The following is a 27,085-nucleotide window of genomic DNA, read 5'->3' as shown; positions in this document are numbered from 1 at the left end:
TTCCTGAGGTTTTTCTCTTCAGCGTACAGAGTCTTGAGTCAAGACCTTTACCTAAACGTCTTGGTCCAAATTTTTTTGGTTGTTTGGCTTGAAGTCCAATCAAATGTTCCCACACAAAAGACTAGAAAGCGGACTACTATATTGCACAATGGAAAGTTTCATACAGAAATTTATAGGAACTTTCTAAGTTGTAACTCACTTACCTATTCATTTTTCTAATTTGTTTCTATTTTTCCTTCCCTCTAACCCCCTACAAGAAAAATTAAATTTTTAGCTCCGGCCAGTTTGGGGATGAGTTAAGGCCATGATCTAGCCTAACTGATTTTTGTAAACTCTCTTCTCATTTCCAAAAAAATATAAAATCTCCATACTAGCCATTTAACATGTCTACTTGGTGCAAAAATCATGATCATTATGAATGTCAGCAAGAATTAATATCTAAGCTTGTTGAATCCCAAGAAGCAATGTTTGATAAGCTTGTTAAATCTCAAGAAGCCATGTTTAGTAGGCTTTGCAAAGTACTCATCAAGCAGAGTAATGATGATGATCAAACTGGTGAAGGATCCGCGGATGAAGATGAAGATTCTGGGTTAATTGAAAAGGAAGAAAGAACAAATGAGGTAACTGATGATAACGATGAAGAAGAGGACGAACAAAATAGCGATATTCAAAACATTGAATCAGGTACGCTTTGTTAACTAGATTAGACTAATTCTTCAATGATTTATTGTTTAACTAGATCAGCTTGACCACGGCTGATGCCTACAGAATACTCGATCCCAGCTAGTTTCAACAAAAATCCTTAAATTTTGTGTTACACCACAGTTGTTTTAAATATTTTTTAGACCACGATTTTTCATTTTTGTTTTAATTTGAGCCAATTAAAGATGAAATTAATCTGGTTTGATCAATTATGGAGTTTAACAAGAATAGGGGACTTACAATCTTAGATTATTAAATAAAACAAAATGGTTAAACCACGCTTTTCCAATTAGTTTTAACTTGAAGCAATTGAAGCCAATTCTATGTGTTTAGACCTACTTGATGGACGACAACAGAATTTGGGTACTGTGAATATGAATTTAGGAAAAGAACGATCAAATATCTTCCAGGTTGATTGAATTGAGATGAATTGAAAAACAAAATAAAAAGAAACAGTTGCAAATGCACTGATGACAATTTACAATCAAGGAACGATATAGTATCCAATTAATGAATTTTTATGTGTTGTTGGAATACGTTTACATTAGACCACGAACAGGGTGGTCAAATTATGAGTACTGAAACTGCTTTGGAGGGATACGAGCATCTATTCAAGGCAGCAAAATCTGGTGACTGGAAAGATGCAACAGAATTTTTCGGAAACAATCCAGAAGCGATGCAGATGATTACGAATGATGAATGGAAAACAGCACTGCGTATAGCGGTACTTAATAATCAGTTGTTGTCTTTGGAGGAGATTGTGAAACTCATGCCACCAGAGGCACTCCAGTATGACGCAAGGGCGAGAGCATCCACAGCACTTCATGATGCTGCCATGTATGGATACACTGAGGCAGCTGAAGTGTTGGTAAACAACAACTTCAGATTGACACAGATACGCGATACAAAAGGAAGGGTACCTCTCCAATTAGCTGTTCAAGCTGTCACAATTGGGCAAACAGAGACGGTTAAGTATCTTTACTCTGTAACGAGACATGTGAAGCCAAGTCCATTCTTAGGTCATGATGGTGCTAGATTATTATGCAGTACAATTGATGCGAACTTTTACGGTAAGTAGCAATTAAACATTCAATTAAGCTAAAAACTTCCATATATTAAGTGCACGAATCTGATTTACATATTAGCAAAATCGTTTTGTTTGTAGATATAGCACTGTCACTTGTCAAAAGGTTTCCCAAGTTGGTTACAGAGAAGTCACGGGAGCATGGTATATGCGGATTAGAGTCAATAACTCAGAGGCCATTTGCATTTCTCAGTGGTGCAAAGCTGACATGGTGGCAACGCAAAATTTATGCATGTTAGTTTGTTACCACGCCATAACATTATGCTTCAAGTGCAAATATATATTTTCCTTTTCTCCGTCAGTCAATGATTTATCTAAATGCCAACATGGTCTGCGGTGCAGTAACTCCTGTGGACATGGATTCTACATCGAACCATGGCGCCCAGGCAGACGAACGGACTGCTTCTACATCAGTAGAATGCACCCAACAAGATGAAGAGAACCCTTTATATATCTCGGAAGTCCCCCAAGTACTTGAAAAAAATCTTTCCAAGAGCTCAAATGTCAACTCAACAATCGCTGATAAAGGGATAATGGCCATATTCGCATCAGTTTATCACATGCCCAATATGACGCGAGGTTAAATTGTTTCCTAGAGATTTACTGAACTTACGTATATTTTCAAATCAACATTATGAGTTTAATGGCTTGCTTTTGATTGTTGTGACAGTTCTTCATATCAAGCAGTACTTATACCGACAGAAGTTGATGCACAAACAAGCCCTCGCATTAGTCAGAGAAATGTTCGGGCAGATCGATAAAGCAGTAACGGACAAGTCTCAGATAGTAGAGTATTTTAGTGAGAACTCGAACCTCATAAAGACAGCTATAAAGAATGGTACTAAAGAGGTTATAGTGGAGTGTCTTAAAAAGTTTCCTTTCCTTATTTGGCATCAATTAGGGGGACAGACAATGATACAAATGGCTATTGCCGAGCGAAATGAAAAGATTTTCGATGTCATATGTGAAACCAGTGGTAAAGATAAGATCGATTTGGTTTCCAGAAAAGATAAAAAGGGTTACACTCTCTTGCATCACGCTGCCAAGATTGCACCTCCACTGCAACTCAATTCTGTAAGCGGTGCAGCTCTCCAGGTGCAACGTGAATTGCAATGGTTTAGGGTAAGCTTTAATCTCATGATATCCTATAGTACTATATAATAATAAATGTCCCAATATCATGTCTATTTTGATCATTACATCACTGACTTTCCAATATCCAGGGGGTGGAGAGTCTTATACCGGTAGAAGATAAGTTTAGGAGAAACAGAAAAGGATTTACAGCTCAGTACTTATTTACACAACAACACAAGAAATTGGTAGAAAAAGGAGGGCAATGGATGAAAGACACATCTGGATCGTGCATGGTAGTTGCTGCCCTCATTACTACTGTGGCATTTGCAGCTGTTTTCACGGTCCCGGGAGGTAATATTAGTGATACTAATAGCGCCAAGAATGGTACACCAATTTTCTTGCGAAAGACCTCATTCACGGTCTTTATTATAGCAGATGCACTAGCTCTATTCTCTTCCATCACATCTGTGCTTATGTTCTTAGCTATTCTTACGTCCAGACATGCGGAAATAGACTTTTTCAAATCCCTGCCACAAAAACTGATTATTGGTCTTGCAACTCTATTTATATCTATGGCCACCATATTGGTAGCTTTTGGCGCATCACTGTTTATCGTGCTCGGTGATAGATTCCCATGGTCTCCAATTCCCATAACATTGTTTGGTTGTATTCCTTTGAGCTTGTTTGCATCATTGCAGTTGCCATTGTTTATTGAAATGGTTCGCTCCACATACTGGAATAGCCTCTTGGGGAATCACAGATATGTTCAACAAAGTAATGATAAAGAGAAGGTGAATTAAACCAAGAGATAATTCTGCAAAGTGTGACCGAAGGAAATATGTAAATAGTTTTAATGCTTGGTGGCTCTCCAAATCACATATGCCTGCATACATGTATGATGTACGCGTACCCCTTTTTGCTCATTTATTCCAGTGTAGTGAATGGCATTCCTCTAATTTGAATTATTATTTCTCTGATCAATGGTTCCGGTTTCAATAGAATTTTTTTTTTTTTGGATATTTGTCTACCATCACAACTCCTTTATATTCGTGCAATTTTTTTGGTAGAATTTCTTGTGACCCCCTTTGAAACGTCTTTTCTAAATCTTAATCAAATCCCTTCTTCCAAACACTTCCACTGAAAATTCAAAGCCAACCTAGTAGTCTTCATTGTCAAACATGAGCGCGAACTCGCACGTCCAAGTCAAACACACGCAATTGATCAAAAGACCAAATCCACTCAATTATTCATTTTTTCCCTTGAAGATCTAACAATTATATTTGGGACCAATTTTGAAGCATTTATGTTTTATAATTAAGTAAGGAAATATTGCTGGTCGTTGGCTCACATTTCTTGACTATCTTATCACTATTTGCAGCACCTAGAAACCACATGATGCTAACGGCTAGTCTTAATGACAAACACGTTTCCAGAGCGGACTTTGAGTCTCTAAAAATATTAATCTTCTTTCAAAATCCTGACTAACGTTTTAAGATACTCTCTCATCACTCTCCCTTCTTTCACAGGAACTAGCTATGTCGACGTGCTGGTTAACAGATCCGTCGCTGTTTATGGATTATTTTGATTCTGCAATTCGTCTCTACAGGCTCCCAGAAAAATACACCTTCCCTTTAGACAGTGGGAGATGTATTCCCGATAGTGGTGGTGATGTCACCGATTATCTTTCTTTGGTCGGTTACTCATTTCAATGGAAGAAGAGTGATTTTGACGCTTTTGCTGATTTTATATACAAATATGACTGTTTAGTAAACTGTCAGGGTTTGATGCTTCCCCTAACTTTTCCACGAGATCGGACAAACTACAACCACCCTAACTTGAACCGACCGATAAGGTTCATGTCATTTCAGGTATTAAACTTAACCCGCTATGGTCTACCGGCTCCTTCAATTCCTTTCCGAGATGTCCAATACTTGGAAGGTGGCGGACCAGCTCCTGTGGAATATAGTCCTAAAGAAAAAGAATTAGCTACAAAATTGGAAGCAAGTAAAAAAGAACGAGATCGAGAGAAGGCTGAGAAACAAGCGCTGGAAATTGAAGTTCGCCAGTTGAAAGCAATGATATCCGGTCTTAAATCCAAGAACTATTTATTCAACCAGAAGGCCATCTGAGTTGAGAGATCGAGATGTTGGCCTGGTAAGTTAAACATCTTAATCTCTCATCGAATCACAAAAGTAGCATTTTCGACATAATTGAAAATATTCTATTTGGTTCTTATCAGACTTTGTGTTTTTTCGAATTTTTGTTTTCCTTGGTCATAATAGTAAGACGACTGTATGTTGTATTCCGATGTTCGGGCTGTGTGTTTATTCAAAATGAAATTAAGCAAGTCCACAGCTAATGTATGGTTGCATTTGTTGTAATCTATATGACAATAATGAGATTACCGCTCGTATGTTAATAGTCTTCGGACTTTACAAAATTATTAATATATGGAGTTTATTAATATAGAAAGATACATCAAAAGAAATGATTTTTTTTCTAATTCAAAGAATGTAATAGAAAATGGGCATGGATGTCTTCCTTAATCATCCAAACCAGCAGTAAATAAAAAATATGATCAATTTGCAAACATAAATAAAAAAGTATATCCATTTTGTAATTAACAGTTCTACAAAGACAGAATCTTTTTTCTTTCTAAAAACGGATTAGACACAAAAATAAGGTGTGATGGGCCGCTCTCTCCAAATCAAATAGGGGCCCACGTTTTTGTGTGTTTGTCGTTTAAGGATAGTTTTGTTTTGGAATATAAACAGAAATAGGTCTGTTCTGAACCCTCGTTTTCAAATCTAAGCCTCTTTTTTTATTTCTTACAAATCTAGGCCAATCAAACGGATTCCATCTGAATCCGTTATCTCAGTCAATTTCTCGTGTTGACTATTCAATATATCGCCAAAATCTCGTATAGAGAGATCTCGTGAAGGTGTTAAGATTACTAAACTTCCCTTTTTGTACGTATGTCAGTAGCATAGTTTATCTCACCCACGTGTGTCGATATTAAAGCGTAATCTAAGACCCCTGAAATCTCGAAGATACTTGAACGGCTACGATGGACGTCCATAGGAATTAACGTCACACGTGTCGGTCTCAGAATCAGTAATCTGAGATAGCCAAATCTCAGAGAAATTGGACGGTCTAAATGCTTTGATGGTTAGATGATACACGAGAAAACCCATCTAATAGCAGAAGAGAGACAGTTCGATTCTCATTTTCTTCTTCCTTCTTCTCTCTGGTTCATCTAAATCAATTTTTTCTTCTGCTAAAATCGAGATATAAGTTAGGGGTTTTTCTCAAATCAAACCTAATTGTGGTTGATCGTGGTTGTTTATAACAGATTGAATCACTAGAAAGTGCAAAAATTAGGATAACTGATGCAATTACAGAAGGCAAAAATTAGGGTTTCTATGAATTGAATGGGTATTTCGATTTACGATGGATAAGAAGGAATCATAAGAGGGGTATGATTGATCTGAAGAGTTTGGCTAATGTTTTGATGCTCGAATTAGAGAAGAGAGTATTTGGAATTAAATTAGAGTTTCACTAAAAAGATTTAGAGGAAGAAATTGATGATGGTTCTGAAATTATTGAACATGGGAATTCGAGAAAAGGGTTTAATAGAAATTGAGAAGCAAAGGAGATTAAGTGGTGGTTATGTTATAAAGAAGATGTTGTTTTGATGGGAATTAACTGAACTGTTGCAGGTGAAAGGAGATGGAGAAATGGTAATTGTGAGGGGGTGATGTTACTGCCATGGGTTATTGCTGCTGAGAAGAGACATTGTTCATGGGTTAGAATGGAAGAAGATGTTGTGGTGTTGGTTTTGTAAATTTGAAGTGGAATTTAGGTATTTGATGGTTGTTGGTATTAAAACAATAAATTGATCTTCCGTTACAACAGTTGATGCTGAGTTTAATGTGACTGATGAAGATCGAGAAAATTTAAAATGGAAATTGTAGGGTTTTCTTTATTGTAGAAACAAAGAAGAAATTGGTCATCTGTAAGGATGTGAGATGGAATTGCATAAAAAGGTTAAAGGGGTACTTGAGTTTTATGAGTATTGTGTTGTGTTATTCAAGAACATGATGAATTATGTTGTGGTGGATTTGAGTTTCAGTGAGTTTGAGTCAGAGATAAGAATAAATAGAGAATGGGTTTTGAAATCAGTGATCCAGTGAGGAATTTGGTGACTATTAAAGAGGCTTGTGGATTGTTTCCGAGTAGAGAAGAGATGATTAATGATTTGCAGGTCAATTGAAGAGTGAAAAATAACTGAGATATGTTACAGTATAGAGATAGGTTGAACTAAGACTGCAAGTAGATGAATGTTATGATTTGAATGTTGTAAATGAATGCATTGAAGATGTCCTGGATTTAATAGTAACTATTGTGCTAATGGCTGAAATAAGGGCAGGAAATGTTGGTGTTCTCTATAATCTATAATGGGTCTGTATTGGGATTAATTGGTGTTGATGGGATCTGTCGGCGGATGGTTAGCTGTTGTTGAAGCTGCAGTATGGTTTGCAATATTGCTGCTGATAGATTGTCTACAAGGTATTGTGAATTACAGTATTGATGTTGATGGTTGGCTGTTGTTGAGATGCAGTATGGTTTGCAATTTATTGTATGGATATGGAGGTAGATAAGATCTTGAACATGAAATGCATTTGAAGCATCTACAGGAGGATGCACAATAATAAACTGTCCCTTTTTTGTGACCTGCGTATATAGCATTTGGTACCTTTGATCGATGTAGTAACACCACCACTGCACCGTCATACTGCATTTTCCTGTCATATGGTGATGGAATGGGATTGTGCTCCTGCTGGTATTGAAGGTTGAGCTGAGATTTGAAAAATGATGGAAATATAAGATAAGCTGCTATGGATTATGGAGCTGTGAATGGTGACATGTACAAATTTTTCCCATGACAAGATTCCCACGTAAGCAGTCCACATGGCATATCTGAGCCCACATGTACAAAGTCCATGCTGAGTTAAATCAGTGGTACAACATAAATCAGCGATTCAAAGGACTATTAAGTCTTTTTAGGTATACTTAACGGGGCTAACTTTCCATTTACCATTTTTGATCAAATGAGGCCTAGTTTTCTAAGAAATAAAAAAAGAGGCTTAGTTTTGTAAATCATAAAAAAACAGGCCTAGATTTGTAAAAAGTCCTTTTGTATTTGCAGTCCATAAATCATTTTTTAAATAGAAAAAGAAGCTTCTATTACATATTATTCTTATCCAGCTGTTCAGAGATCTAATTAAGAGTGCACAACGGTCGGTTTTGTGCGGTTTGAGCAAAATCAATAACTGAACCATACCAACTCAGTTTTGCATATTTAAAACTGTTCAAACCAGGAAGGTAGATCGGTTCGGTTAAGAACCGGCCAAGTCAGTGACCGGTCTTTAAACAGTAATAACCGACAATTTAGTAAGGAAAAAAACACTGTAGAAAAAAAAATTGTATTTCCGTTCACAGTTCTTACTGGTTTCCCCTATTCACATTATGAGGTGACCTTAAGAAATCACAAACAAATATAGTATGCAAATTTGCGTTGAAACACAAATCGTAAAAATATAAAAATAAAATAAAAAGATCATGCATTTACAAATTCGGTTACTAAAAGAAAATCAATAATAATGAAATTTAATACACCAACACATCCATCAGAGAAGATAAAGAATAACAGGAATAACACGGGCTTTGGTAACTAAATCGACAGTAATGTTATTTTTCTTTTACATATCATCTGCAGATCTCGATAAGGGAAACGAAAAATGGATCATTTGTCCAAATATTTTTAAAACATGGTTGTATTGGACGAGTAAAAATTAGTTTGGGTGAAGTGGACACCAAAAAAATAACAAGAATGAAACTGGATTCATCCTGACTTAAACTTGAAAAAGAGCGAGGATAAAACTGGATGCATCCTGATGTAAATTAAAAATAAAAAAAAACATTTGAAAATGGGTAGGATGAAACTGTTTACATCCTGCTTATTTTTTAGTTTTCGTCCATTTAAACAGTATCAAATTTTACATGTCTTTTTCTCCCAGGAATTGTCGTTATTAGGTTAATTGACCAATGCTTTGTAAGGAAAAACTATTGAACTCATTATGAAAATATTTGACAATAAATTTAAGTTCCCTATTGTTAATATGTTTAAGTTCAAGTTTAAAAAATATTACTTGATGTATTAGGAAAAGGACAGAGATGGATCAAATGGGGAAGAGGAAGAGAGGGGCAGGGTAAGAGAAGGAAAGGAGTTGAGATAGATCGAAGGGTTCTAAAATAATAATTTATATACTGATAAATTTATGATTTAACGGCTGGGATTTTTGTTTCGGATTTAATCAGTCGGTTCCATATGATCACCATATAAAACCGTAAATTCATCGGTTTTTAACTCTTAATACCGTTATCTACTGTTTGGATCAACGGTTTGATGCACCATTTGGTGTTTTTAGCTCGGTTTCGGAGTGTCCCATCGGTTTGAATCAGTTTTGTGCATTCCTAGATCTAATCCAATCTGGCATATTATTAAACCAAACTTAGCTAGAGAGTCAGCTAGGCGATTTGCATCTCTGTGTCGAAGTGATTGTGCTTCAACTTGCTTCTTTTCAATAGCTAATGATACACCTCCTTGCAATCCATTTTTGTTTCCTGTATCATCCCTATATATAATTAGTCCGCATTCTGACAAGGCATTTTAATCAACATGTGAAGCATCAAAACTAATCTTGCAGACATCATTTTCTAGAGGCTTACAGTTCTGATTGTACTGTTTAATTCAACCATTTTGATTTGATAGAATCATTATAGTTATGTTCGAGTCTTTTATCTGCAAAATAATTTGTTAGCCACCTCAGTAGTATTGATGGACTTATTATCAAAGATATGTGATAAAGTGGGGGTATAACAAACACACCCAATATTTCGTTAGGAAATCTATATGGACTTACTCCAATATAATTCCAAGAGAATCAACTAGACAGTAACACTCAATCGAGGAAAATATATCCAAGAGTTATATCTTTGTTTCTCAATGTAATCAGCAAATCAAACAGATAGGAATCCGCGAGCCTGATTATTATGAGAAACAACGTGAACGGTACCAAAGACCAATGTTCAAGTGTCAATCAATTTCAATCAACATACAAAGGTTGGATTTACCAATTGATTGAACTATGCACAACCTGTGATATTTTCAATTATATAGAAAATATAATGCGGAAAAGAAATAACACAGACACCAGAAGTTTTGTGAACGAGGAAACCGCAAATGCAACCCCGGGACCTAGTCCAGATTTGAACACCACACTGTATTAAGCCGCTAAAGACTATAGCATACTACAAGTTAACTTCGACCTGGAATGTAGTTGACCCCTAGACAATCTCACACTAATAAAGGTACAGTCGCGTTCCTTGCGCATCTAAATCCCAGAAGGACTCTATGCATTTGATTCCCTTAGCTGATTTCACCCACAACTAAGAGTTGCTATGACCCAAAGTCGAAGACTTACAAAGATATGTCTCCCATAGAAAAGTCTATTTTGATAAATAAATTTGTCTCCCACAAAAATACCTATGAAGTTTTTGTTTCGTCTTTTGACAAATCAAGGTGAACAGGAACCAATTGATAATCCGGTTTTATATTCCCGAAGAACATCCTAGAAATATCAATCACCTTACAATAACTTAACTATATGGTAGTAGAACAAGTTATTGTGGAATCACAAAGAATGAGACGAAGAGCTTTGTGATTACTTTTTATATCTTACCCATCGGAGATAAATCTCGAGAAAATCTTATAGAAGATAGTACTCAATACGATAGAACAAGTAAAATCAGAACACGCAACTACAGAGAAAATAGTTGGGTCCGGCTTCAGAATCCAATGAAGTTTTTAAGTCGTTAACCTATAATGGTTTTTGGAAAACACTAGGTTAAAGGAGAATCGACTCTAGTCGCAACTAGTATCACACAGAAGGTGTGGGTATTAGGTTTCCCAGTTGCTAGAGTTCTCCCGTATATAGTCTTCAAATCATGGTTTGATAACTTTGAGACAAAGTAATCAATATTCACCGTTGGATGAAATCTCGATTTAAGATCCAAGCTAAGATTTCTTAAACCAAGGCAATATCTCTCCACCGTTAGATGGTCTTAGCTTGTTACACACAAATGAAATATACCTTCATTTAAATATGGTTGACCGTACCTAAACGTGTATATTGAGTTGGCTCAAGAATAGTTAACCGAAGTTAGCCATATGAACACTTTGTATTAACCTTTTTCATCTTAACACTTCTAAATCAAATGATAATCAAATGAATCTAATTGTGTTACTCGTAGAGTTGTTCAGTGGTTTATATTCTCGTAGAAGTATACAAGACACAATTGAAGCAAAATCAGATTTGATTCACAAGAATCAATTCATGAACATTTAGCCACGATTTGCAAAGATTGCTTTCCTTAATATATAAATGTATTTGTTCATGAGTATGAAATCATACTTAACCGATCTTAGAACTTAACCTTATAAGTTTGCAAACGTATACGCAAACTTAAGTTCCGGTTTTTGATCTTTTACGACAGTTCGTAAACGGGTACGCATACTGTCTTTCCAGACCGAACTCAGATGAAAAAATTTGCTAACGGGTACGCAAATTTAGTTTCCGAACTTTGACAGTTAAAACTGTTCGCATACGGATATGCATACTTGGTTCCTGGACTTGAATTATTCTTACAACAATTATATCATATTTATCTAAGAAGGCTGCCAAAGCGTCGAAATCGCTCATCTTCCATGGAAATGAATGATCAACCAAAAAGAGGAAAATTCTTCCCAATAACTTTAACGTCAGTGAAATCCCCATCAGCAATAGGGCTACTGAAGTTCTCCCTACCTTATATAGTTTCATCACACCATTATCATTTTCCAAGTACCATGAAGATCTTTAAACCACGACATAGTTACCTGTTCGATCAAATTGAGAAAAAGAGAACGAAGGAGGACAAGGAAGAATGACATTGATAAAAAAAAAATGTGATAAGCTCTGATATAGTCAATCATATGATAATTAGCGTGACTTATTTTGTTTAAGTCATTAGTCCAAGCATTAAGTTACTGGTAATTCAGGTAGAACAACTTTCATATACTTGAACAAGGCTAATTAATTAATTAGTTTAAAACTAAAGAACAAAAGAGATATGAGAGGAGAATACGGGAATTCAGTACCCATTTCATTTCTTCTCGACTCTATATACAAGAACTAATGGTTTCCTTAGGTCACTCCTTCGCTCTCTAGTACATAGACCCAACTGGGTATATATACATTCACAGAGAGTAGGATAAGCATTACATTTAACAGATTATTATTAACATGTTGCTTACGAGTGTCCATGTACGTGTAGTTGCAGGAAATTCTACACTACACCCCTCATATGATTTCATTAACATTCAACTCATTTTAGATTAACAATCTTAATTTTATTGATGAATCTTTGAACAATCTGACAAGAAAAGATAAATGAATCAAGAATAACCACTGCTCTAGATTTTCTCTCTCCTAGTTACTTGCTTCTCACCCAGAAAAAGATCTCTCCTTTTCCTTTACAACTGAGCGGCTATTTATAGGGAATTACATAGTGGATGACAGCTAATCTGTCCTTTATTTTCGGATATGTCTTGCGACATTCTCGCATCCTTACAAATGTTATCCTCGCAAACTCTCTAATTTCCGCAGGACCATCACATTTTTCTCATGATTTTAGCTGACGTCGTTTATTATGTCATTTCTGAAATTGTTCTGCGACGCTGTTGTGTTGTTGATAATTTCGCTGAGACATTATTGCTGCGAGATTCTGATCCTACAATACGTTTCATGTACATACTGAATTTCGAGGGTCCCACAAAGATGTGTTAACCGGTGAAGAGGTGTAAAACGTGCCGGCACACGGAGTCGTGTGCTTCACGTAACATGTGTCGTACTGTGCCGTGCTAGCACACGTGTTATAAAAAATTTGAATTCACTTAATGGTATATATTAAGTCGGACATTATCACGAGAATCTAAATAGATAACATATCATTTGAAATTATTTCAGAAATTATTTCAAGTAAAATTAACAAGTTATTCAATAAAAAGAAATATCCCATCAAATGTAAAATTGGATCATTGTCATGTAAAGTGATGTTCTAGTCAAATATAAGTAACGGCATTATAAAAACGATATTGAAATATATTTTCCAAATATTTCGGTATTATATGTCTTGTTATAGAAATAAGCCAGCATAAAATGTAAAAACAAGCTAGAATAATGACTCTTTTGTGAAATATACACAAAATGTGATGTATTATGCCTTGTTATATAGGGTACTTGTACATGTTATGAAGTGTTTTCTTAACGTGTTGTGCTATGCTATTGTGTCGTGTTGGGTCACGTGCTTATCTGTGCCGCGTGTTGTGCCGTGCTATTGTGCCTATTGTGTCGATTAGGCTAACCCAGCACAGCCCACGAAACTAATGTGTTGGACCGTGCTTGGATAAGCACGTGCTGGGCTGGCTGGGCTCAGATTTTAGCATGTTGGGCTGGGCTGGGCTGTGGTCGTGCTATAACAACCCAATTTACACCTCTAAACCGGTGGATCAGTCACCTACGATCTTTACATAACACACCCCCTTGGATGATCCACCGTTCGAAAAATGTTGCATCATTGAAACTGTGCTGTAAAATCTTTTGGAACTTTAGAGTGATGATGGTCGTCTTGAATTTTCTCCTCTTGCCAAAGCTACGCCAGGAAAACTATTTAGGATAAAACCTGAACGCTGGGATCTCACAACAGTATTTTCGATGCAGCTTGTTTGGCTTCGTGTAAACTTTATCAAGAAAAAACGTGTGCCGTAAAAACCTGACTTAAGAGTAAAGTAGTGATAATCCGATCACTGATTCCACCAAAAATTATATTGATATCCATCTTTTTATATGATGCTCACTTTTTTAAGTTGATATCTCATTAAAAATCTCATCAGGAAAATCCAATGGGACAAAAACCTGAATGTAGGAAAACGTGAGTTTTTAGAACAGGGATGGATCGCAGATGCTGCCTCGTTAAAACCTTGCATGGAAAAACCCACTCTACAAAACAGAAGGGCTCTTGGGACGATCATAAAACCATCCCAAGAGGCAAACATCCGTCCCAAAAAGGTATTAGGGACGGTTTTGTTAGCGTCCCAGATCCACCGTCACTAATACTTCTGGGGACGGCTTGTGATTTTAGGACGGATATATAAAATCGTCACTAATACTTTTTGGGACCGATCTGGGGATGTAGGGACGGTTTCCAAATTCGTCCCAGATATATTTCTAACGGTCATATAATGACTATTAGCAACACCATAAAGGCGTTGCTAAATTTTGAAATATTTTGAGTTTTCATTTCAGTTTCTTTGGCAGGATGCCTTTCCCTTTATCATGTTAAACATTCATTCAGACTGCATTTTATCCCAAAATATATTCTCATTCATGAAATCATGTTGTTGACAAAAAAGATTCAGTCATTTACACTACCAAGTCTCATACAAAAATAAACAATCCGAAAAAAACAAAAGGTGATAGTTTCATACTACAAAAGTTGTTCACTTTGCACTGGAAATGTATTTGAACCACTCCCAGGCGACTTAGATGATTTCACAACATTTCCTCGCGCAACCTTTGGTGCCTGCCAGACAATTGGTCAATATGAGATTGACAAACTCGATGCCTGGTTATGTTTAGTTCTCTAAGATGGATACAAACTAAAAACAGATACGAGAAGTGGCCCTATCTCTTTCTTTGAAAGATCTCTAATCATGCCAAAAATATTCTCTACACATACAGCTAATTGCTTCTTGAAGAGTGCAGCTGGACACCTGACTTCAATTGATGTGCTCTCGTCTGACCCAGCATATCTCGTCCAACCCAGCATATCTAAAAATAGATTTTAGCCCCTGTAGAAAACTAATCTTATTGTGTCAGTATATAAATCAAAATTGACATGGATAGACAACTGATGGATATGATTTCTTAAATTGAATAAAATACTTAATGTACTCTATTTGATCAACAATGTTGTGGCCATGTGGGATTCTCCCTATTCCAAACTAAGGTTACCAGATCAAGCAAATCTTTAGGTAAAAGTGAAATAAATCAAAATTACTTACTCCTGCTATCCTCCCAGTTAATCCATGCTGAGATGAGTTGACAAGAAACCACCAGTATGCAGGTTCCTTTGCAGTGGGCACAAGAGAGTTCAGGCATTGGTCGAAATTCTGCGACAAACCAAAGTTAGTAAAAATGTCATCGATCGATGTACAACGGACAAAGAAAGCAAAGTATTAACCAAAAAAATTGCATCTTAACTTATATACTTGGTTCATGTTTACTCTTAAAATTAAGTGGAAATGAATAAACCAAATAGGGCAATGTTGTGTGCATTACCATGCTTAGTTGCTTAGTGTATCTCTTCCCGAGGAGGGTCCTGGATTTCAATATACAAACACACGAAGTTAGTTTGTCGGTATATGTCTAAGGTCAATCAACCTAACCAATGACGTCCATGAAGATGTAACCATTTTGAAATATTAAATGATGCAGTGTATTGTAATTCACTCTCATGCCTCCACCAAAGAACTTCGCATTTCCTACACAGAGGGTTGTTACTTGAGGAATTAATTCCCAGTCGTCCCTATTGGCCTAGAATGTTTAAAGTTTTTAATGCATTTGTTAACATATTACAGCAAAAATATTGGCATTTAGATCACCTTTCATGTGTAAATATCTAAATTAAGAGCATCATATACTAACCTTGATCCTGAGGTCCCGATTACTATGCTCCATGAAGCCCCTCAATGCACCAGTAACATAGCAAAGGTTCCCAAATTGTTTGTACTTCGATGCGTAATATCCATCCTTTGCACTTCTATAGACTTCCACAAAACACTAGGGTGAGTTGTTCAGTGAATACTAAATGTAGCTTGCTCAACTTGATCAGGGAAGATGGCCTTACAGGAGAACATCAACAACATTAAGAGAGTAAGAGGTTCTCCACTTTCACCACTAACAGCCCCAATATCTATTCTAGTCCTTAAACCTAGAAACACAGAATTGTAGATGTTAAAAAAGAAAAACAATATACACATAACGATTCTTTAGCAAAGCTCGTGCAACATTTTGCCTGGTCAAGAATGAAAGTACATAATTTCTCAAACTATTAGAACAGAGAAGATAAAAGGTGAAACACCTTTAGATATATGTTGTACGGCTTCATGTGGGTCATTTTTCTTGATAAAAAAACCCATGAAGATTCATATCATTCGACGAACAAGGGCTAATTGTCAATTATTCAAAGTGGGAGAAGCATCAACCAACCAGCCAAACGTTCTGGAAAAATAAGATCCAGTACCTAGTGGAATAACCTACAAAACACATGTTTATAACAACTTCTTAGGATGCTTATGAAGAGTACCATTGCCTCCAACAGCAACTACAACATCAACTCCCTCCTGTATAGCCTGCATAAAATGCGAGGCAACAAAATGAAAAAATGTAAAAAAGATAAAACAATTTTGCGGGCCATTTAAATCCTAGTATCCCAAATAATAGCTCAAAGAATAAAGGAAAGGATTCTCACCTCCCTTGTAATGTCAATGGCATGACAAGAAGCTGAAGTCAAACACTCACAAGTTTGCTCAAGCATGTACAAATTACTGAAAGTGTTAAAAAAAAATTGTCACTCAATTCAAGTAGCCTAATTATGACTTCTCCATTAACCACCAATTTCACTGGAATCATACTAATGCAATGAAATTCATCCTGATTAAAACCCATATCTTCAGTTTCCAACTAATTTTACATCTTAAAACCATTAACTAAAAAAAACGACGACATCAAATATAAAATATAATTTGGCGATAAGTTGAAGTAACAAAACCAACAGTAGTATCAAATATTCTCATAGACCCGAATCAGCCGATCAAAGAATCAAAGTAACCTAGGCAACGAGAAACCAAGAAGTATCATATCCAAACAATGTTTTCTTATGTTAGTCAATTTCACAAATACATAAAGGTCAGTTATAAACATACACATTTTTTTCATTTCTCCTTGACGATGAAGTAGATTTAACAAAGAAGGCAATACAACAAACCAGAATCAAATGAATTCTAAGAAATGAAAACCAAAACTTTCTTCATAGTTTCAACCCTTGAATCCTAGCAAAACTCTGCCCTAATAACTCCTGCATTATAACAGATTCAATTCAAAATTATCAAACTCAATCATTAAAACGCTCCAATTGAACAAAAAAATAACAGATTCAACTCAAAATTATCAAACTCAATCAATAAAATTCTCCAATTGAACAAACGAATAACAGATTCAACTCAAAATCGAGCAAATGAGTCGATAATACACTGCGATTTCCCGAGAATAACCTTAAATTCTTCGTTTCAAACAACAGATCGGAAAAAATTCGAAGGGAAGGAGAAGTCAAATGAGATTTTTACCCAAGTTTGCATAATGAATCCGCTAGATGTGAACGAGTTCGCGGAGATGAAGATGAAAGTGAAGATCGATTTCACAAAAAGAGATCTGGAATTGAGAAGTTTCTAAAGAGAAGTCTAGGTTTAATTTTAGGGATTTCAAAAACTGGTTTCAGAAGAAGAGAAAGAAGGTGAAATTATAACCATGAGACAGAATTGGTAGAAAAATTGTCGAAAACTAGTGGACCAGTAAGAGCAAGTCTTATGGTGAAATCCAACCCATTCCAAGTATGGAAAAATCATGGAATATCAAGTCTAGTGGCTTCCAAGTTGGGGTTTTCCACAAAAAATCCAAGCAGGGTTCCATGATTTGGTGGAAGGGTTCGTGAAATCCATCTAAACGCCAATAAGAATAGCGCTAAACGCAAATAAGATTGGCGCTAAAAAAATGCCATTAAGAATTGCGTTTTTTTTTATCCGTAGATTTAAAATGAGTTGTTGAAATCTAACGGCTGGAAAAAAAGCTCCATTCTTAATTGCGTTTTTTTAGCTCCATTCTTAATTGCGTTTTTTTAGCTCAATTAAGAATAGCATTTCTACTATTCCACCATTAAACTTGCGCTTCCATCCACAGTTCCAAGTGCTGAGGTGGCGTGAAAGATGGAAGATGGATGGATTCCACCATAAGACTTGCTCTAATGACGCTCAGATACAAACCGTCCCAACTAATGGAGCAATAGCGATGATTTGTGCTTACCGTCCCAAATACATGTCACTTGGGACGGCTACAATTTGGCTGTCCCAACTACTACTTTCTAGGGACGGTTTTTCAGAAATGGCCGTCCCTACAAGCCTTGTGTTTTGTAGTGCCAGAGGGATAAAAACCAGGACGAAGGAAAAGGAGTACAACATTTCGAACTGCGGATGCCAGTGGACTTGCATTCCTCATTAAAACCTCGACAAGGAAAACCCAGTGGGACAAAATCTTTACTAAGGAAAAAGAGTACACGATGTAATGTCCAACATTCCCAATATCTATAATCTTTTGTGGCTTACTCTCCCTGTTGAATAGGTTACCTAGTTGATCATTGCTCCTAATAACATTGCATAGAGACCACAAACCATTCTTAAATGTCTTCGACTACTTCCTTTAATTAAGAAAATTGGTTCGATTTTACTTTGTGCAATTTCTTAATGATCATCTGTTTGTGCCAGCCTCTATTATCAATTATCTTTGCCTGAGAATTCATAACAGATTGGAGGAAAACAATTATCCTCTATTACCAGACTAGTAGCTAGGAAATTGTTTGGCTACTTTACCAAAAATCAAAAGTCAAACAGTCTGATTAGCTTTCTCTGCGGGAGACACCCGGCGGTCTTTTATGCAAGGATCAAGTTTAATGGTACCACAAAGATGAATGAGTTTTATTCTGACCAATGTCTCGATATTGGTGCTGTGTAGAACCAGACTTATATTCACTACAAACCTAATATCAGGTATCTATAGCATATTTCGGCTAATGTACCATTCACACATCTTTTGTTTTATACAGATAATCCACAGAGTATTACACCTCCTTTGTTGAGATGTAAACCGATCAATATTAGAAGTAAGAGATCGTGTAGCTGCAATTGTGCCAACTTGTCCATTTAAAAATGTCTAAACCTTTAAGATTGATGAAATTGATGGACTTTCATCTACAACGCTCAACCAACAGATTGAGACCTTGTTTTACCCAGAATTCATCTCTAACTTCTGCTTTAAGCATTTTTGTGCTTTGGAGAACTCTTCAGAAGTTCCAATAAAGTAGATGTTGTATTCCGCAAATCTAGTAAATGCGGGGTATATGGGAATATAAGATGGTTCACATTCCTGGATAACATAGGCATTCACTTAGACGATTTACCACTTTCGTCCTTATTGAGCAAATCCAACGATATGGTAATTCTACTGATAAGTGAAACCTTCAGGAATTTGTTTGCAATTATCTGTATCTAGTGTTTCAAACAGATTCGCAGCAACCACATCCATTAGATGCACATCGAGTCTTTCAAAGACTTCCAGACAAATACCAAAGAGGTACTTGCATCCATAACATCGAATATGTTTCTTTGAAATCAATTTCATATTTTTTATGAAACGTCTTGGTTCCATTAGTTGACTTTGCTTTTTTCATTATGCATAAACATCCACATGTAACCACTAAGGGTTACATTATAGGATGTTGGTACTACAAACACCCACATGTGACTAAGAGTAGCTTACATTTTCGAGCGTTCTGGTTGAAGTACCAAAACCATGCATTTTATTAGAAAAAATTATTCTGCATGAATCTCTCCTTTCTAGTTTAACTAATGATATCTTTGATGACATCCCAATATAGAGAGTGGTTCAACACTAGTATTATTTATAGAAGTAGCATTGGATACTTCGAATATGTCACCAACAATCATTGTATTAAGATCACAAATTTTCCTATTGCACACATGCCTTGTGGACATTCTATCATTTTTAGGTTCCATAACCGTTGAATAGATGTTTTCATATAATGAGAACTATGCTCAGAGAAATCAGATCTTCCTTTGATAGTCTCTTTAATAGCGCTATCTTTAAATGATTGTGACTGGTTCTTCCTTTTAGGAGGCGCGTAATATTTTAAGCCAACTAGTCATCTACGCTGAAAGTGTGTTTTATGTGACACACTTGCTACTACATTCAAAACTTCTCAAGGAAGCAACTTGATTTGCAATTTATGAAGATATCAAATGTTCGGTATGTCTTTCATTGCTGAAAACATCGATGAGATATATCCCGGTTCATCTTATATAAACTAGGACACTTCACGCCGTTTTTCAGGCAATATCCTTTTCTCCCCCAAACGGTGGGAAATCTTTCTCATCAAATTTGCAAATCTTATAGTAGTAGTAATAACAGCAGCGAAATGTGCAAATCTCAAACAGAAAACATGATAGTATTTTCATGATTGATAAGTTCAACATGCTTTATGAATGAATAAACAAAACCATTCAATGAATGAATAAAAAAAATAAAATATTAACCATCAATGCCCAGAGCATCACTAGAATGATAAACCATCAATGACTGACAAACAAGAGTTTCATTAAAATCTATATGAGTATAGAGTCAAGAATGACTACTAGACTATGCATCCAAGAACCTGGTTAGTGTTTGTGGAAACTCTTTGTCAAGAGGTGGCGTTGTATAACTAGCGACCTTAATTAGTTCTATCACTATGCTTTCATACAAGCATCAAATTTGTTACTGATGCTCATACTAATGTCCAAAAAGCGCACACAAGGGAGAAAACACCACAATATGAACTGAGGTCCATGATACAACAATTTCAGTAGCTACTCTGAACATTATCGACAACCAAGTTATTAATCAGTTAGTTAACGATCTCACATCATTCTCTAGAGTACGAGGATATTCTAATCCATTGGTACCAAATTTCAATATGCGGATATTCGTCTCTGTGAGATATCAACGCAATTTATATGGATATGCTTCTCGTCAGGAGAGATATCAACTCATCACTCAAAGAGAATATGTACGTTATCTGATTAGATTGGCTTACCTCGTACAAGAGGTTTTCGTCTATGCTTTCAAGCATATTTTTAACGAAAACGATCGTTGCGATTCCATGGCATGCCTTGCAAAGACTTTAATTTATGCCGAATCAAGCAAGCTTACTTTTGTATCTAGCAACAGAGTAATCTCCAATACCTCAGGAATTTCTTGGTGTGAGAATTTAGATGAGACACAATTGGAATTAACCAATATCGTCGACGATTCTCCCCCTGATCCTCATGCGGGAATGTCTCATCAACAAAACATTCAGTTCTTCATGACTCAACCTATCAAGGGAGCAATTGGGTGCCTAAAGCGACAATAACACGCAACCCAGGAGAGAAAACTGATTAGGTTTTATCTTTCATTTACTTTCCAGATGGAATAATTCAAAATTTTACATTGATATGTAAGATCTACAGTAAACTGTAAAATAAATTTTGTGAATATAGACATTATCTCAACATCAATCCCAGTCCTTCCAAGATGATTGACGGAGATTAACAATAATGAACAACATTTCAAATGCGAGTACTATGTCTTTTATGTCACAACGATACCAGAGTTATACCAGGCTTGAAGATAGCTTATTTAAACCATTCATTTTGTTATCGTTCCGTATTTTTCCACTCCTTTTGGTACATGATTTACCCGATTCTCAAACCTGATAATTGTTGTGGTTCCCGTATTCAAATATGACTACCACAATTGTATTTTCCTTCTTTTCCAAAGATAAACTTATTTGCATAGGTACTGTTGCAAATTTAATTCACCAAACTCGTGATTTTAGGTAATAGCTCAGGCGACGAGAAGACATGATATTGACTCTAAATATCATTTAGGGAAAAGCACACTCATTATCGCTCGACTTTTGCATATCTACGAGGCGCGGTTAACATATGCAAGACTCGTTGTTGTTGACACAACATATACAAAGTGAAAATTTCACACTAGCTTTTTGAAGCTCGTCGATGCATGTAATTGGCGCACATTACGCATGCCTTAAAAATTAGCGGAGCATATAAGGACGCAGAATTTCGCAGCTCTACTTATCGCTCGCCGCAGCATTTTATACGACGCATATATCTTCTCTAACATCAAGCCGAACTATATACCACAAAAATCAATGGTGAAAAAAATGAAGAAAAACATTCCAAATGTAATATATACGGTTCTAACAGAATACCGACAAATCTCCAACTTCGTCTATTAGAGTCGACGAAATATTAATTTACCAAAGTTGAAATATGAACACATACTTATGCTTTAAGAGAATCTGTCTAGATATCAATTGTAGGTCGCTTCAAGGACCGTTGATAGAGACTGGCTAACCGTGTTAACCCGGTGTCCATTTTTCATCGCATTCCGATCTTAGGTGGAACGACTTTGAATTTTGGAGATTATTATAGCAAAGGAATAGTACAATTTTTCTATCCTTCGGGATGCAACAATTCCTCGCTCTGCCGATATTAAAACTGTTAACACCACAAAAATCATTGGTGTACCAACAAAAGAAATTTTCGTTTTCTACGCTATCCAAAAGGACGCGGAAAAACCTTTCGTTTGTTGGATAGAGAGGAAAATAGGAAAACTCTACAATACTCAAATATTTGGTTAAATTCGGAAATCGAATAACATCACAAATATGAGTCGTTGCTCATACGTACCTATTTTGGATATCTCTTTGTATATCGTATGATCGCTATGCTCCAATTAGGACATGTAAAACAAGGTAAAATATTTAATTTTCTCTTTAACAAGCCCTAATCAAAATAGGAAACCAAGTCACACACTATAAAAACTTATGCATAAAACTGCTCAGCCAATAGTTAAATTAATTATACAAGAGTTGAAGAGAATCATTCTTTTTTGTACTGTCAGCTCCCATGCCAATTGCCACAGAGCAATTCATGCTGATAACCTCTGATAATCAGCTTGACTTATTTTGTTCACATTAGTCAAAGCATTAAGTTACTAGTAATCCAGGTACAACACTTTCAGAGCATCTCCAACAGAGGGTGGATGTTGTTTTTTGTGGTGACACATAGGATTTTAGACCCCCATTTGACATAAATTCATCTCCAATAGTAGGGTCCTACAAATTAGGAGGGACCAATTACTAAATATGAAGGTGTTGAAAAAAATGTTATTTACACCTCCAACTACACTTCCACGTCATGTTTTTCATTAATTTTCTTTTAATTCTAAGGTTTAAAATTCTCACTGTTGGAGATGGTTTTTTAGATATGAGATCCTATATTTATTCCATGTGTAGATCCCATAAATAAAAAAACTAACTAAAAAATCCACATACAATTTTTTACACATTCGGTTGGAGATGCTCTCGTATACTTGAACAAGGCTAACTAATCAATCATTCCTGGGTGAAATGGACAGTTAGATTTTTACTGTTTAAATGGACAAAAATGTAAAAATAGGCAGGATGTAACCAGTTTTATCGTGCCCATTTTCAAATATTTTTTCTTATTTTTAATTTACACAGGATGTATCCAGTTTCATCCTTGCTATTTTTTAAATTTAAGCTAGGATGAAACCAGTTTCATCCTTACTATTTTTTTTGGCCATTTCACCCAAACTATTTTTTACTCGTCCATTTGAACCGTGATTTAAACACTATTTTTTACAAATGACCCATTTTCCGTTAAAACTAAAGATCGAACGAAAGAGATATGAGAGGAGAATACGGGAATTCAGTTCCCACTTCATTTCTTCTTGATTCTATATACAAGAACTAATGGTTTCCTTAGTCACTACTTCGCTCTCTAGTACATCGACCCAACTGGAACTGGGTATATATATTCACAAAGAGTAGGGTAAGTAACACATTTAACATATTATTATTAACATGTTGTTTACGAGTGTCCATGTACGTGTTTTATACATACTGAATTTCGTAGGTCCCACAAAGATGTGTTACCCAGTGGATCAGCCACCTACGATCTTTACATAACAAATCACAGTTTCTAGTGTTTGAATTTTCAGATGATAGATCGAAGATTTCTTGACTTGTTACTTCGCTTGCAACGGAAACTGTGAAAAGGAAAACCAAAAAAATAAAAACGCATACGCCAAAAACTAAAAAAGTTGAAAAGCATAAAGATGAGTATTGATGATTATTAAGAGCAAATTCATTCTTGTAACTTAACTTTAAACTATGTGGTCTAATAAAGAGACTAGTACATATGAAGGAGTTTATGGCTTACTATGTCTTGTGAAGTGCCGATTAGGACATGTGTGAGCTCACGTTGGATTTGACCAGAAACCCTTGCTAGCGTAAGCTCAGGTGCGTATGCATATTTATAGAATATACAGATGATGTTACACCACACCTAACTAGATAAGGCTTACATTAGGCAGCGGAGTGGTTGAGTTGAATTATATTGATGTTAAGGAAGCATCGTGATTAGGAGTAACTAATTATTTTTATGTATAATCATACATAAAAATTCTTATCGTATATTGCTAATCGTTTGTTAGATTAGCACTATCCTCCTTTCTAGGTTTAGGTTATACGTAATGAATATGGAAAGGAGTTGAATAGGTGGTGATTCTGGTGAATCTATGGAAGTTGAAATAGTTGATCCATGGTAACAGAATACAGAAGTGAATGGGTGGTGCTAGCTGCATGGTGTATGCATATTGGTAGTGGCTGACTGATATTTAGTCCGAAACGGTGGATTCAGGGACGGATGGAGCCACTTTAAGCAAATAGTGGCCTCGCTCGCCCCAATCTTAAGGATTTACTAACAAGAAACAACACGACTGGTTAATTTCATTCTGAGATGATTACAAACACACTTTATAATTACCGACTGAACTGATGATGCAAACATAAAACTCTTAAGCAAACAACAAGAATCAGATGACTAGAGTTTGAAACTCGTCAACAGTAAATTCTTTACCGATAAATCAAAACACAAACACCGGAAGTCAATATAAACTCAGAAACACACAGAACAATTTGTTGTGAGTTCTCCTATGATGTACGGAATGAGAGACTAATTTGCTCTATGTCCCTCCAACGAACATCTCTCTGCAGGCTCAATCAGATGTTTTTGTGGTTGGATAAATAGCTTTTGGATTTGAGACTGGACACGGTCCTTGCTAATTCCAAAACTCTTTTCTCAAGAGCTTCATTCTTTACCTTTTCATGATCGCGTTCTTCGATACACACAGCCAACTGTGCAGCTAATTCGAGTTCCCTAGAATCCGATTCCAAGCGAGCAGGTCCACCTTCAACGTATTGAACAACTCGATGTGAAAGAGATCGAACAGGTAGACCAAAAATGGACAAATCTACCACATCATGTGTCCAGAAATAACTTGTGCTGTAGCCTTCGAGATTTCCTTCAATATCACGCGGGCGATTTATAGTCATCATATGACCTTCGCAGTTTAGTGAAACATCATATTTAAACAAGAAAGCTACCAAAGCATCGTAATCACTCTTCTTCCATGGAAACGAATTATCGACTAAACTGAGATGATTATATATAGTTCCTTCGCCGGTGAAATCACCTAGCCTGAGAGGATTACCAAAGTCTTTATGAAGCCTCCATAAACGAATATAACCTTTATAATGATCAATATACAACTCAGGATCAGTATACCACGACATAGCTACTCAACAAAAATAAAGAGGATTTTAACAAGCTAATGAGAAAAATGTAAGAATGCGAAAAAATTCTCCCTGAGAATCCTTGGAAATGTTTAGAATGCCCGGTTCATTTATGTTAGGGATTGAGTTGACATTTGTAATATATTATTTCCTGCTAAATCAATGTTTCTTTGTTTATTATCAACTAATACATATTTTAAGAAAGGTACTTAGTGGTCTAGTTGGACGGGTAAATTTATCAAAAATTTGCATTAAAAAAAAGACAGGGTAAATTCATCTTACTAATAAAAGAGGAATTTTTGATGAAGCCTTGGTCTAACCCTGATATTATTTATAGCAACCTTTAATATCAATTGTCACTTCACATATATTTAAAGATAAGAAGTTATATTAAATCAATATTCACATAATTAACCTTACATATATATATTTTAGTTTTTTTTGAAAAATATATATTTTACGTGTTAACAGAAATGCCATTGTTTGTTCCGGTTCTTCTTCTCTCCCCCCTCTCTTTTCTTCTTCTCTCTAGGAAAAAAATCTTAGCATCCATTAATTTCTTGTTCAAATTTGGTCTTTTTTGGACCAGATCTGAGCAAGATTTCTTTTTCTTTTTAAGTTTTAATTGAATAAAAGTTGTTTTTTTTTTGTTGTTTGATGTCATTTGACATATTTCTTCGCTATTTTGAGGGATTTTTCATCGCCATTTGGGGCGAGTTTTTCTTCGCTTTGAGGGAGATTTATTCAAAGCTTGATCGCTGGTTCGTGACTTGCTATTCTCGATTCATGAACATCGACAATCCAAAGGATTTATGGCATCTGAGTTCGCTTGGATTTACAAGATTTTGGGCAAATAACTCCTTTCACATAGGAGTATCTCTTATTGAAGAAGAACAAAATCAAATTAAATGGTCGGAATCGATTCCGGAGTATACCATCATCCTTCCCTACTACAACTATAAAAATTGGGTATTTTTACGGTATATGGCTCTTTCTCTTCACGATGTACTTGTAATTGATATCTTCACTTGTATTAGGGTTCTTATTATCTTGTATTTTGATGTTTTTGTTATTCTTGTTAGCGATCATGTAATCACATTTTGATTTGAATAAATTGAAATTGTTGATTGGCCAAAAAAAAAAAATGTCATTGTTTTAAAAATATATCAAATTTTTTAAAAACTTGATATTTTTTCAAAATACACAATGCATTTTTGTGAGATTAACATATTTGAAGAGCTCTTCCAATTACTTACCTAATGAATACAGAAAATAACATTAAATATTATTGTACGAAAAAAATTTCATTGTAATCAAGTTTGGAGTTGTTAAAAGAGTAACAGTCAGGCATGTGCATCGCACATGTGGTATTCATAACTTTGCCTATGTAAGTGGCGGTTCAGATTTGTCCTCACAATAAATAAATGTAGGGATGTAGTCGTTTGTCAT

The 27,085-nt window shown here is 35.7% G+C and overlaps 1 protein-coding gene and 1 pseudogene across 2 annotated transcripts; one reads left to right on the top strand and one right to left on the bottom strand.

Annotated features, from left to right (window-relative positions):
- Positions 1-162: 162 nt before the first annotated feature.
- Positions 163-3,841, top strand: LOC113312683. 2 transcript variants are annotated; one of them, XM_026561428.1, is made up of 7 exons: positions 163-684; positions 1,251-1,772; positions 1,868-2,020; positions 2,129-2,365; positions 2,457-2,585; positions 2,688-2,908; positions 3,010-3,841. In XM_026561428.1, exons 1-7 carry the CDS (start codon positions 384-386, stop codon positions 3,658-3,660), a joined length of 2,214 nt encoding a protein of 737 aa, XP_026417213.1. In that variant the 5' UTR covers positions 163-383; the 3' UTR covers positions 3,661-3,841. The 2 variants fall into 2 exon arrangements, with proteins under 2 accessions (XP_026417213.1, XP_026417207.1); XM_026561422.1 differs by having other exon boundaries at positions 2,457-2,908.
- A 10,668-nt stretch (positions 3,842-14,509) lies between these two features.
- LOC113358519 lies at positions 14,510-19,499 on the bottom strand (annotated as a pseudogene).
- Between the last annotated feature and the right edge of the window lie 7,586 nt (positions 19,500-27,085).

Source organism: Papaver somniferum, chromosome 1, assembly GCF_003573695.1.
Source record: "Papaver somniferum cultivar HN1 chromosome 1, ASM357369v1, whole genome shotgun sequence".
In the NCBI taxonomy this organism is placed as follows: Eukaryota; Viridiplantae; Streptophyta; class Magnoliopsida; order Ranunculales; family Papaveraceae; genus Papaver; species Papaver somniferum.
The sequence above is the reverse complement of the archived record's forward strand: the minus strand, read 5'-3'. Positions and strand labels throughout refer to the sequence as shown.